Genomic DNA, 14749 nt, shown 5'->3' with positions numbered 1-14749 from the left:
ATGTTATAATATACTTCCTAATGTTGACATAACTCAAAATTACCCTTTTTATCACTTTATTTTCTTATTTTATTATATCAGGGATATTATCTTACTTTCTTACTGTAATAATTTTCAGGGTATTACAAAAACAACGCCTGAATATGACTTCACAGCTGCCAAACAATCCACCGAATACTCCAGTATACATCATACACATTATCCTCTAACCCCCGCCTACCATTAATGTCAACCGCTAAGAATAGAAAACTGCCCATGAAAACATGAAATCAAATATATAGAACAAATGTCAACTTTAGACAAAATACAAAGCTACAAGCAAACACGTATGTGACAATTTTTCAAACATAAAAGGAGTTGGATAAGGGGACCTCTTTTTCTCATGTTTCAAACAGATTGAGTTGATTACAATGGCAATAGCACTGTTTATGAGTATCTTTCTTCTTGCTCTCCCCTTCTTGTTATTCGTTCTCCTAAAACATAGGGCTAGCAACAATGGCAGTTTTAATCGTCTTCCGCCTGGCCCTCCAAGTCTTCCCTTCATTGGTCATTTACATTTGCTGATGTCTGATAACTCAGTCCCTCATCTTTTTCTTTATAAACTGTCTCAAAAATACGGTCCTCTCATGTTCTTGCGATTTGGATTTAGGCCAACCCTTGTAGTTTCTTCGGCAAAAATGGCTGAAGAGGTTATGAAAACCCATGACCTTGACTTCTGCAGCAGGCCTAATTTATGTGCTGCTGGAAAATTTTCTTACAATGCCTCTGATTTGTCTTATTCACCATACAATGACTACTGGAGGGAGATGAGGAAAATTTGTGTTGTACACCTCTTTAGTAGAGTGAAAACGTATCGTCCCACCCGAGAAGACGAAGTTTCTCGCCTGATTGAAAAAATATGCCAATTATCTGTTGATTCTAAGCCTATCAACTTGAGTGAGGCAGTGATGTGCCTATCAAATTCAATCATTTTTAGAATAGGCTTCCGTAAGAGGTATGATGAGGAAGGAGCTGAAAAAAGCAGGTTCAGTCGGTTGCTTAAAGAAAGTGAAGCTTTGTTTTCAAATCTTAGTTTCTCTGACTACTTTCCTTTCATGGGTTGGGTAGATAGATTTACTGGTTTTTTGAGTCGTCTTGAAAAAGCTTTCAAAGAAGTTGATACTTTCATCCAAGAACTTATTGATGAGCATCTTGATCCAAAAAAATTAAAATCAGAGCAAGAAGATATAGTGGATGTGTTGCTACGAATAAAGACAAATCATGATTTGCCATTTGATCTTACCATAGATCACATAAAAGCTATTCTTATGGTCATCTCATCTTTACTTGATACTTTTATCATTAGCTTCACACGTTATGTATATATATACTCATTTTTTTCCTTTTCCCTTTTATGCAGGATGTTTTTATTGCTGGAACAGACACATCCGCGGCTACTGTGATTTGGGTAATGAACTTTCTAATGAAAAACCCAAAGTGTTTGAAGAAAACTCAAGCGGAAGTGAGGGATTTAATTAGAGAAAAAGGGTTCGTAAATGAAGATGAAGTTCAAAATTTAACTTACCTAAAAGCTGTGATAAAAGAAACATTTAGATTGCAAGCAACAGTTCCACTATTAGTGCCACGAGAAACACTTCGAAAATGCAGCATAGGTTGGTACGAAGTCCCTACCAAAACCCTAGTGTTTGTGAATGCATGGGCAATAGGAAGAGATCCCGAAGCTTGGGAAAACCCTGAAGAGTTCTGTCCAGAAAGGTTCATTGGTAGCTCCATTGACTACAAAGGGTTGAACTTTGAGCTCATACCATTTGGTGCGGGTAGAAGGGTTTGCCCTGGAATGCGTATGGGAATTGCAGTAGTGGAGCTTGCCCTTGCTAATCTCCTTTACAAGTTTGATTGGGAAATGTTGCCCGAGATGAACAAAGAAGACATAGACTTTGACGTCGTACCTGGTCTCACTACCCACAAAAAAAAAAGATCTTATCCTTACGGCTAAGAAGATTCATGATTAATCAATGTATCGTTATGGTGACTTATTTGCTGCCAAATCCTTCAAGTTTTTACTTTTTCCAATTTGAACCACATTCTTATCAAATGTCTTAGTAACACTTTTTATGTTTAATTAACCGACAATTACTCTAAATTCAAATTTAGAATAGGATAAATACTTTGGAAGTCTTTTGCACTGTAAAAGTCAAAAGCAATTTATGGCTTTTTTTTTTTTATGCGGGTTACATTGCGTTTTGGATGGATAGTGAGAATAAAAATAATAATAGTGCTCAATAAGATTAAATAGGATATTTATTTGGATTAAAACGTATCTATAATGATGAGATAAGAATGAGAATTGATTATTAAGGACATTAATTTTAAATATGTTTCTATATTAAATAATAATTTAAATTAAATTTATATAAAAAAAACCATATGTGTATTAAAAGTTAAATTATTTAAAATAATTTTATATAATTTTTATATAATAACAAATTTTATAATGTATTCACTTTGTATAATTATTATATTTATATTAATATATCCAAAATGCATATTTCATTTCTGATTTTATTCTCACTATTACAATATTTAATCTTGCTACTAAAATAATTAATTCATTGCAATCACCACTTTCGATTTTACCGAAACTAACTCACCACCCATTCGAAGAAATCCTTAGTCATTATTAAAATAAAAAGTACAATCTAACCCATATATACTATTAGAAAGTGAACAACAAAGAAGAAAGCGAGTAATTAAACAAAATTAATAACAATGTCAATTGTTTCTTTTGGTTGCATTTTAAAAAACCTATAGAAACTGAATTTTCATAAGGACTAACTTTTTATTTTAATAAAAATAGTTAATGATATCACCAATTATTTTATTTACTCACATTTTAAATAATACGACAGTAAATTAAAGGTGGGTTTAGATGGGCGGTAGAGTGTGGTACAGCGCGTTTAGCTTATTTTTTATTTTCCGTTAAAGTATTTAATTTCACCGTTATTGCATTTTTTTGCTAACTGCAAACAAATACATAAATTATATATTATAAAGACCTCCTAAATTTTATTCCTTAAAATTTTAGTTTAGTTCACATTTAAATGGATGTGGACAATTGCTTTCACGTCCTCCTTTTTTTGCCAGGATACCAATTCCTTTAAATAAAATATAAACATTAAAAGCATCCATAAGATTCCCAAAAATCCCATAGAAATTGACAACTATCCTAAAAAAAAATAGAAATTTTATTTTATTAATTTTTAAGTAAAGGAAGGACCGAGATGAAATAATAAATTTTTAAAGGGATTAAGTATAATGTATTAATTTATTATTCATTATTTTTTAAGAGATTAAACATAATTTTCTTCATCTTTTAAGGGAACTTAAATAGCAATTTTTCATTTGAGGGGAGCAAGGCCCCTACCTGTCCCTTTAAGATTCGCCCTGTATATTTATTAATTGTTAAGTTATATTATTGAGTTGATGTCACGAGTTAATCAGATACCAATTTGATTAAGAGAATTACGAAAATATTTTATCGTAATTAAAATAAGTTATATTATTTAACAGTTCTAGAAAACTAATAAAATTTTCAATATAATAAGATTCAAACACATAATATTTATAATTTTACTAAATTATATATACTTTATTATTTTCATATCTTAAATACATCATTTTCACATTATAGAATTTTTAATAATATTTTATGCTTTTCATTAGATTAAAAGATAAAGTAAATGCACGAGAGAAGGAAAAACAGAATGGGACGTAATTAAAGGGAAAAAAATGTGCGATTCGTAAAAGAATCTCAGAAAAGACAAAAGTTCTGAAAATTATGTGAAATAGGTCTAGTCTTGATATTATGCATAAGTAGCATAAGTAATTTTTATATTTTAATTTGAGCTGTACTTTTTTGACTTTTAGAATTTTAGTCCTAACCTAAACTATAGCAATCAAATTCACTAAATTAAATTCTGCTATTAGTCTCATACCATGGTCTACGTTCTTTAAATTGATCATTTTTAGTCCTTATAAATTTTGAATTTTAAAATTTCAAACCCAATTCAAATAGTAGTCATTAAACTCATTAATTAAAATAAAATAATATTATTTAGAAATAGAAAGTTAACATAATATTATCACGTGTTGATATATTTGTCGCATAATATTTTAGAAATAGCATATTGCTTGGATCAGAACTAAAATTACTAAATCCGAGTACGCAGACTAAACTTGTAACTTGCAAAATATGATGCTTCAAATTTAGGCACCCTTATGTTCTTTGCTAGATGAAGTTACGGGGTGGAATCATTTTCATTTGACTTTCTTTTTCCAATATTTTAAATCGTCCATAATAATTTGATTTAGATTGACCATCACATTTCGTCTTAATTTTTTCTTACAACCCTGATTATTGATGCATGATTTGGAAGATTGGGTGATCTCAAGCGATTTACATAATAGGTGCGGAGAGCCACAAAAGGAAAATCTTTTCAAAACACTAAGGGCACGTAATGGAATAGGGGTATAATGGTAATTCAATTGTTTTGTTGAATGGAATGGAATAGAATTGTAATAGTATTCTTGTGTTTGGTTGAATGGAATGATGTTGTAATAGCATAAGGAAAAAAACTAAAATGACTAGAATACCCTTAACAGAATTTTTTTTAGGTAGATGATTATTGTTATTGTTCTTAAATTTTAATAAGATTATTAATATGAATAATAAATAATTTAATCATATTTTAACATAATTATTATTAAATATAATTTAATAAAAATATATAATTTAATAAAATTTTTAATATTAAATATTCTTATATGAATTTACTAAAATCATAATATATAATACTATAAAATATAATTTAAAATAATTATTATTAAATATAATTTAATAAAAATGTATAATTTAATAAAATTCTTAATATTAAATATTCTTATATGAATTTACTAAAATCATAATATATAATACTATAAAATGTAATTTAAAATAATTATTATTAAATATAATTTAATAAAAATATATAATTTAATCTAAAGTTTGAATGTGTATTTACCTAGCAAAAATCAACGAACTCTCGTGTAACTATAACCTAATAATATATATGATGTATAATTAATATTTCGTGACTAATTAATAGCATAGAGATAAATATAGTAATGAAGAATTTATAGTATACAATTAAAATGCTAATAATTTATAGTATACAATTAAAATATTAGTAAATGATATATAAGATAAATTAACATATAAATAATTCATATATTTAGAAGGAATAAAGATAAATTTAGTGTTTATATTTTTGTAAATTCATATGTATTTATATATCTTTATTATTTTGTGTTTTTTTTTCTGTTTTTTCTTGAGATTTTCTGTTTATTTTGTATTTTATTTTTAGGAATTTTATATAATTTTCTGATTTTTAATAATTTTTAGACTTTGAAAAAATTTATTGTATTTTTTATTTTTCACCTATTTTCTGAATAGAAGAAACCACACGGAACAACTAAACAAATTCTTTAAAAAGAATTTATTCCCTTTTTTTTTATGTATATTTGTTCTTGGTGGCTAAATTCTATTCCAACTGTTCACATGTTTTTTCATGCCTCACTCAGTTCCTTTGTACATCAGCAATACATAGGACAGATGCATTTAGAAGCAAAATTTATACTAAAAGTAGAATTTGGATGCTATAGAATAGATGCCAAAAGATTTACAAGTGTAGTTTTTTCACTTCACTTGAATCTGAAAACACTTCAAGCAATCAGAATTTTGAACTTTGAAGAAACGCTCACCAATCTCACAAATAATTTACAAAGTAATGGAACTAGCATAAAACACACACACACACACACACACACATCTTGACAAGAAACCAAAACATTTTTGAGATATTTACAAGGGGCTAAAAAGAAAAAGCTGTAGTAGTAATTCATTGGTTACATGTTGTCGTCCGTATTTGTGGTCCGGAACGGCCAACAAATCGAGCAAATCCTGAACCAAAAACCTTTCTCCTTCATTGGTGGTGCTGCCTTGGTATCCCTCTTCACAATATACATATTAAAAATTATTGTAACCTACTTAAGTTCCATGCAGCAAAGGAAAATACCACGAGATTTTGTGCAACAATATTCAGACTATCACTGAAGTGTTTACAGGAATATAAGAATAACGAAAGAATAGATTTTTGCTCACAAAATGTATTCATACTCATTATAAGAACAAATTCACCAAGAGATATCCTCAAAGTCCACATTTGTAAACTTGATTCACAAGTAACGTAACAGTTCATGCCTACATCAATCAAGAGATTAAGTTAGTACCTGTCCTAATGCCTGCAAACATAGTGCTCGAAGAACTCCTTCTGCTAGGTCCACTGGCAAATTTCTCCTACAACCAAAGTAGAGACCAATGGATTGTTACTAAATTATGATCACAAGAATTGATTGTGAATATATTAAGGAAAGTTTGACTACAAGTATATCATCTTTGCACACCTAAGTTCAGATGGCAACTGGGGAAGAACATGTCTGACAGCACAATCCAAGTACCCCGCAGCCTTCAAGAAAATATCAATAGAAGCTCGCCTGCTTTCTGTTTATTGAGAGAAAAAGGCAATCTTATTTTGTAACACCCCTTACCCGTATTCAACTCCGGAATAGGGTATGAGGCATTACTAGAACACTTACACATGTAAATGTATTAAACCGAGTTACAAAATTTTATTCAAATTTAAACTCTTCAAATTTTTAACATGCTTTTTTAATTCTTTACAACATATCCTCAAAATATTATATTCATAACAAATAGGGCCTACGAGACCCGATACTTACTCATATAATTCAAAGCTCCATTTTCATTTTATTCAATTCATAATATTTCGTGTTCACAATTCAAATTAATTTCTCAATCCAATATATATATTTCAATACCACACTCTCATACTATGAAACTTTATTTTCCCATATGAGCTTAAACCATGATCATCACATATCAAAGACAAATGTTCTTGACATTTCCATCACATAAACTGAATTAATCAATGCAACTCAATGATATAATCATCCATATATAATTATTATCATATATATATCATGACTAAATTTCTTATACATTTGATCAATTGCTTTTCAACACCGCAATAGTTCCTTCGGTACCAATACGTATTTACCATTCAATTTAAAATCTACCGATTATAATCGGGCATATGACCATTATACACAATTCTTTCATACATTTTATTGTCCTCCTCCTCCTCTCCATTCCACATCCTTTATGTATAAAACGTGCTTAAATAGCATTATACATAATTTCACTATTCACTTATATTTAAATTCAAAGCTCTCTATTTGAGTCAGAGTCACTAAATCATTTTTATCTGAAGCTACAAAGCTCCAAATTAAGATCCGTTAATTTTCCTTGAACTAGACTCAATTTATTCTTACCATAAAATTTTCAGAATTTTTGACTTGGCAAATTAGTACATTTTATTCTTTAAATTCACCCCTGTTTCACTCCTCAACATCACTGACCTCTCTTCACTAAAAATGAATTATCTCATTGTACAGAATTCGGATGATATTTACGTTTCTTTCCTTTAAAAATAGACTCATTAAGGATTCTAAGCATATAAATTATAACTCATAATTATTTTTTTACAATTCTTAACTATTTTCCAAAGTCAGAACAGGGGATTCTGAAATCAATCCAACCCTGCCTCACTAAAATTAAAATATCTAAAAATGTATAACTCTTTTGCTTTCCTTGTTTCTTTCATGTAAATATAGACTCCTTAAGCTTTCATTTCATATCTTATTCACTCTCTAATTTAAATTCCACCATTTTTGGTGATTTTTCAAAGTCACACTATTGTTACTGTCTAAAACTGTTTTGTTGCACATTTTACTTTTTCATAATTTCATTACTTCTTTTCATCCTACTTAAGGGTCGATTAAATATCGAACCCAATATTCATCACGTAACCTTATTCGAGTCACATATATTTTCACTTATCTAATTTCCCCGATGAACACTTCGGAATATTAATTGTTACACAGTGGAATCAGCACTTAGCAATCACCTTATAATCAATGATACGGGGAATCAGCACATAGCAACCCCTTTCACAGTCAAGGATACGGTGGAATCAGCACTTAGCAACCACCTTTAGATTCAATGATACGGGGAATCATCATATAGCAACCCCTTTCACAGTCAAGGATACGGTGGAATCAGCACATAGCAACCACCTTTATATTCAATGATACAGATTCACATAGTAGCATGCACATAGTACTACACATGTGACCATCACTATCTGATACACATAGTAGCCTACACATAGTACTACACACGTGATCGAAGCTATCTGGTACGCATAGTAGCCTGCACATAGTACTACACATGCGACCTATCATTCTGGTACACGTAGTAGCCTACACATAGTACTACACACGTGACCATCACTTTCACTTTCACATAGCGGCCTACACACAGTCCATGCCACATATGTGATCATTTCTGTCACTTCATTCGTATCCCTTTTTATTACGAATGTTCAATCGGGAAATTTCTCACTTTTTCTCATTTTTTTCACTAATCAAAGTCAATTCCCTGTCTTTCTTGACTTATAATAACACATTTAACTTATTTAACACTCACATTATTCAATCCATTCCAAAAATCACATTTTGGAAAAATTACATTTTTGCCCCTAAAGTTTCACAAAATTACAATTTTTCCCCTAGGCTCGGAAATTAAAATTTATCCCTTATTATTATGTATTATGACATGCTAAACATTTTTCCCTTCTATGGCAACACCAAATTCCCACTCTAACACTTACTTATGAACATTTAGTATTTTTATCGATTATGTTGTTTTACTCGTTTTCACTCAAAATCGCTTAGCAAAGGTTGCTTAACATAATTTCTAGCTTCATATTCTACCATAAAACATCAAAATAAACACATTTCACATATGGGTATTTTTCCAAATATAAACCCTAGACTAAATTATTGCTAGAATAAGCAAAATCAAGTTACTGGGGACTCTAAAAACGTAAAGAACATTAAAAACGGGGCTTAGAATCACTTACTATGGAGCTTGGAAGCTTGAAAACCCTAAAAATGGCTCCCCCCTTGCTGGTTTCATCCAAATGAAGAAGATGAATCCAATTTTTCCATCTTTTTCCCTTTTAATTCATTTTAATTACTAGATTACCAAATTGCCCCTAACTTAAAAATTTCCTATTTCACTTATCTCATGCCCATTTTTGTCTACCAATTTAACCAATGGTCTAATTACCATATAAGGACCTCCAATTTAAAGTTTCATAACAATTGAACACCTCTAACATGTAGAACTCAACTTTTACGCTTTTTACAATTTAGTCCTTTTGACTAAATTGAGTGCCCAAACGTCGAAATTTTCGAACGAAATTTTCACAAAATCATTCTGCGAAATTGTAGACCATAAAAATATAAGAAAAATAAATTTGTATATCATAGTCTACTTAAGATATCAAGGAACATGGAATGGTCTATACAAGTGTGACTATTCCATGACTTGTGTTCAATCTAGAGATAAAGGACTTAAGGATTATGAAAAAGACTAATCTTAAAAAAGGTTATGTCGAATCATGATTTCTTGTGACTTAGGTAGCAATGATGCATTGCTAGGTGCCGCTCATTGTTTGTAACATTGGAATCGTTCTAATATTACTGCTAACGTTACAAGAACCTACAGGGTCACACCCTATAGTTGAAATGAACGGAATAAAACATAATTGGTATTGTGTTTGGTTGTCACATGAATTAAATTAATTATTAATTTAATTGGGTAATCAAATATCGAACACATTATATGTACAAGGCTGTTGAACACATAATCAGAATATGATTTTTGGCTCATATTTAAATAAATATATGGTTTACCGAAATTATATTATAAATAACGTAATTATAATTTTCGATTTAAAATATTATTATATTTACTTAATTTCTAAAAAAACCCTAAAATAGAATATATATATATATATAAGAATCCCGTTTTTCTTTGCAAAAGGTCTAGCAGCCGTCAAAGAAAAATCACTTTCAAAATTGTTTTGGGGATTTCTTCCGTTCGTAGTCAACTGGGTGGATTACGTAGAGGCCGGGATTACGATAGATTGCGGCTTGGTTCGACAGCAGATCAGACTACTCGTTGTTGAGGCGTTGTTGTCTACTCTGAATAAACATTAGGTAATTTCGCAACATTTTCACCCCGATTCGGTCCTCGCACATGGATCCGTGGTTAGGATCGCCAGATTTTAATTTTTATCCGTGGTTAGGATCGCCAGATTTTAATTTTTTTCGCTGTGCCATAGGGGTGCCGGCGATCCAACAACAATAACAGCCTAAACCCACAGTCTGACATCATCATCATCCTTTGTGTCTTTAAGATATCCATGCTGAACAGCTTCCTTAATCATTTCATCCCACTTCTGATCATCCATGTTAAAGTACTCATCCTTGATCATTCTTTTCACGACTATATCCCTAGCACTATACAAATTTTTGATCTCTTCATCAGTCGAGTACAAATTATCAAAATCTGACTCGAACTCTTCATCATCCACATCGTCTCATGGTTGCACCTCCAATTCATCCATCAATTCATCATCGGTCTCTTCATGCTTCCCAGCCAACTTTCTCCGCAAAATGGCCTCAAGAACTGAAGGGAGTACCTCTTCATCCCCTTCAAAGTACTTCTTGATTCAGGTTTTCAACTCTGGCACTAAAGAACTAACAAAGTTAAACAACATAACAAAAAAACAAACTATCACTTACTTTTCTCTTTATCCAAAAAAAACCATATATATATACATATATCATGATTCAGTTTCCCTTCCTTTCTCAACAACCAAACAAATAATTTCCAAATAAAAAAAAGTAAATTCCAGCAAAGAATAAGCATAGATTAAATCATCAGACCTAGTTTAAGACTTTTTACCAGACTAACATGAACGTAACAAACCAATCAAATAAAAATTAAACTTGTTCATTCATCTTGACTTTCCTTTCTCATCATCTAAACAAAAGCACAATAAACAAATTGCCAAAAAGAAACCCAAATCTAATATTTTTAACCCATTTTCACCTTTATTACTCACATCCTCAACGGGCAAAGCTACATCCTTGACATGGGCTTCAGCTATTGAAGCAGATTCTATAACAGGGTCAGGCTTCTTTTCAACGGGAGAATCCGATTTGGATGAGTAGAACCTGAGTCGAGACCGAGTTGAAGCGGCGAATAGGTTAAACAAATGAACTGGGTTTTGGTTGGTTTTGGTATAAGAGTGAAGAATATTGCGAGTAGTGAGTGAAATGCCTCTGAACAAAACCCTTTTCATGGCTTCCAAACAAAATGGTTAGTATCCAAGTGTTTTCCCGTTCTTTGGTTTTCAAAGTTTCTTTGATTTCATTTGGGGGCAAAGATGTTGGGAGGGAGAGGGTGGAGGTTGCTTTCAGGTTGGGAAGGTAAAACAGGGCTTAGAAATCGGGAGGACAAAACGGAAAGCTAAACTGAGCTTTTGGAAGGGAATAGAAAGCAGAGAATTTTGGGATAGATACGTAATGTAATAAGCCCGTAATAGGGCATTACACCCAACCAAACCATGGAATAGGTGGGGCCCACGAAATAAGGCTGTAATGGCATAGCCATTATACCCAACCAAACATGCTCTAATGATTTAGGAGTTTTTGACAAGATTTGACAATGATATTGCATATTGCTTTTCTCACTTACCCCTCAATGTGCTTGAGGGTCCTTTCATAAGAAGACTAATTTTTTATAATGATATTGCATATTGCTTTTCCCATTTACCCCTCCATGTGCTTAAGGGTCCTTTCATAAGAAGACTTTTTTTTTATATCGTGTTTATATTTTTTATTATTTTTGTACAACATTAAATAAATATGTTTGTATGTATGTATAATATTTAAAATATAAATATATTGTCAACTTGTGACCAGCATCTAGAGATGCTCATAAGTAGAGTCGGGCTCAACTAAAAATCCAAGTCCATTTACTAGGTCTAGGTCCAGCCTGACCCGAAAAATGGGCTTAAAATTTTGCCCAAGCCCGACTCAAATAAAAATGCTAAAACTCGGGTCTGACCCAGCCCACCCGTATTACTTTTTTATATAATTTTTAAATATATATAATACATCAAAAATACTAAAAACATCCAAATAAATATTTCCCAACAAATTGAAAATAAATTTTAAAAAATATGTAGACTTAAATAACACTAAGATAAATACAACTTAACAAGCAAATGCCTCTAAAATAATAACAAAATTAACAAATGTCTTTAAAATAATAACAAAATTAACAATAAAATAAGTTTTATACAATATCCAAACAATAACAATGTCTTTTAGTGAATTCGGGCCGAGCCCGTGCCAAAATATCTTACCCGAGGCTCGACCCATTTTTTTAAATGGGCCTTATTTTTTTCCAAGCCCATTTTTCATGCCTATATTTTTGCCCAAACCCTCTCACATTTTGGGCGGGCTTTCGGGTTGGGCCATGATCAGGTCTACAGCATCTACTCCTTTAATAGGCATGTAGAATGTAGAGAATTAATTACTGGACTCGTTCTGGTAGATACCTTGAGAAATAAAAAAATGAATATATTGTCGATTTATACTTTTGATCTTTACAAATTTGATTTAAATAAATAATAAAATAATTTAAAAAATAAGATATTATTACTTATCAATTAAATTGAATAGTTTAAATTATAACGAAAGTGTAATTAAAGATCGAACACTTAGTATGGGTTTGACTAAATATAAAAGAACTCTATCTCAAACCAATGTTTTTAAATCAAATCGGTGTTCAAAATGGTCAGGCCATTGATTCATCGGTCCAATTGGTCCAATTAAAAAATATATTTTTTAACAATTTAAAAAAATAATAAAAAAATTAAAAATACAATTCACCGGTTCAACTGATATGTACCAATTTCTAGGTCCACTAGTTCAAAGGGCCTCTCCTGTTTGATATCTCCATCAGTTCCCGATCCAACCGATTGTAACAGCCTAATTTTCAGTGGTGTCGGAAATAGTGGTTTGAGACTACCAAATCCGAAGAAGCTCATAAATCTTATTATTTTGTATTTACAAGTTAAATGTAATTTTACAAAGATTTTGAATTAGTAATTTGTGTTTTATAAAGATTTATTAGGTTAAGTGGTTTAGAAAATAACGTATCGAGACCTCGATTTTATAAACCGAGCCATAAATATTTTTATAAATATTTATGGAGTGTCAGTAAGGTAGTATTAAATTTTAGTTAAAAAATTTTAACATTTTGATAGTTAATTAATTAAAAAGACTAAATTGAAAAGGTGCAAAACTTGCTGATTATAAGAAATAGGTGATTAAATGGATTAATTATTAAAAAAGGGAGGACTTAAGGAGTAAATATTCCTAAATGGAAGGCATGAGGCGTCATCAACAAAGAAAAATAATAAAATAATGTAATTTAATGGTAAAATAGTAATTTTTGTGAAATTAAACTTACAAATTGAAATTTTATGAGTTTCTAGACAATTTCTTCTCTAATTCTTAGCCAAAAAAATGCCATAGGAGAACGTCCCTAGAGCTGGTTTTTCATATTTTTACGTCAAGTGAGTTTAATTCTTGTCATTTTCTTATAATTTTTATGTTTTTTAAACTTTTACAAATAGGTCCAACTAACTATTTCATTAGTTTTTGATTTTATTGGAAATTTTGAATCCATTGATGAATACTGGATATTCTTTATGAAATAACATGGATTTAGAGCTTTAATTTTGTTGTATGATGGTTTTACATAGTAATTTTGTTAGATATTGATTTTAGGACCAAATTGTGAAAAGGTTAAGTATTGGGGTTTGGTATTAAATTTTTGTTTATCAAGGGCTTTATAATAGCTTAGAATATTTAGATAAATTATTAATTGAAGAAAATTTTGTTCATTTGATGGACTAATTAGTTAAGGGACTAAATTGTAAAAGTTGTAATTTTTTGGGTAATTGTGTAAATTCAAAAAATTGAAGGGTATTAATTTTGAAGTGAGTTGGAACTAAAATATATGCTAATTAATTAGTAATTTTATATTTTAGATCAAAATCCAGAAGATACTCGTGAAAAGGGAAAATTAGAAAAATAGTCCCTGAACTTCTGCAAATCTTACAATTTAACCTAGGTAAGTTCGTACGGTTAAACTTTAATATTTATATTGAATTGATGAATGGTATTATTCATTTATTCTATTTTTGGAAAATAAAATATTGTTAAAGTTATAAATTTGAATTGAATATTCGGATTAAATGGAACGCGGGATTTGAGTACACTCGTTGTGTGGCACAAATTAGTAAAGGAGGAGTTGACGGGAAATTACCCAAGTAAACCAAGGTTCAGCATTTGTTGCGAACTTTCGTGTTTTCTTTCCGTTTAGCTCTCATGAGCTTCTATTCAACTCTTATGAGTTTTCGTTTAACTCTTTTGAGCTTCTGTTTAACCCTTATAGGTTTCCGTTCAACTCTTATGAGCTTCCGTTTAACCCTTATGGGTTTATGTTTAGCACTTATGTGCTTTTGTTCAGCCTTAGGGCTTCTGAAAACGATATACTCTTATTCGTAAGTCGTTCTTCGATTTGGTAAGATTTGGTAAGTGACTTATATAATTGAAATTGGAAGATTTGGTATTTAAT

General features: G+C 30.6%; 2 protein-coding genes across 2 annotated transcripts; one reads left to right on the top strand and one right to left on the bottom strand.

Moving 5' to 3' along the window:
* The first annotated feature begins 232 nt into the window (after positions 1–232).
* On the top strand, positions 233–2193 carry LOC107915747 (cytochrome P450 83B1). The gene is made up of 2 exons (XM_016844887.2): positions 233–1310; positions 1400–2193. Exons 1-2 carry the CDS (start codon positions 411–413, stop codon positions 1994–1996), a joined length of 1497 nt encoding a protein of 498 aa, XP_016700376.1. The 5' UTR covers positions 233–410; the 3' UTR covers positions 1997–2193.
* An 8435-nt stretch (positions 2194–10628) lies between these two features.
* LOC107915578 (uncharacterized) lies at positions 10629–11396 on the bottom strand. Its single transcript, XM_016844717.1, has 2 exons — positions 11157–11396; positions 10629–10754 (listed from the first exon to the last, which is right to left on the bottom strand). The coding sequence occupies exons 1-2, from the start codon at positions 11394–11396 to the stop codon at positions 10629–10631; spliced, it is 366 nt and encodes a 121-aa protein (XP_016700206.1).
* Between the last annotated feature and the right edge of the window lie 3353 nt (positions 11397–14749).

Source organism: Gossypium hirsutum, chromosome D10 (assembly GCF_007990345.1).
Source record: "Gossypium hirsutum isolate 1008001.06 chromosome D10, Gossypium_hirsutum_v2.1, whole genome shotgun sequence".
NCBI lineage: Eukaryota > Viridiplantae > Streptophyta > Magnoliopsida > Malvales > Malvaceae > Gossypium > Gossypium hirsutum.
Note: the sequence above shows the minus strand (reverse complement) of the source record. Positions and strands in the feature narration are given on the sequence as shown.

What these genes read in the sequence shown, in the direction of transcription:
- LOC107915747 (XM_016844887.2), top strand. Translation starts at nt 411, where the DNA reads ATGGCAATAGCACTGTTTATGAGTATCTTTCTTCTTGCTCTCCCCTTC. An exon ending in ACATAAAAGCTATTCTTATG is followed by an intron (nt 1,311 to 1,399) that starts GTCATCTCATCT and finishes CCTTTTATGCAG; the next exon opens with GATGTTTTTATTGCTGGAAC.
- LOC107915578 (XM_016844717.1), bottom strand. Translation starts at nt 11,396, where the DNA reads ATGAAAAGGGTTTTGTTCAGAGGCATTTCACTCACTACTCGCAATATT. An exon ending in TAGCTTTGCCCGTTGAGGAT is followed by an intron (nt 10,755 to 11,156) that starts GTGAGTAATAAA and finishes ACCTGAATCAAG; the next exon opens with AAGTACTTTGAAGGGGATGA.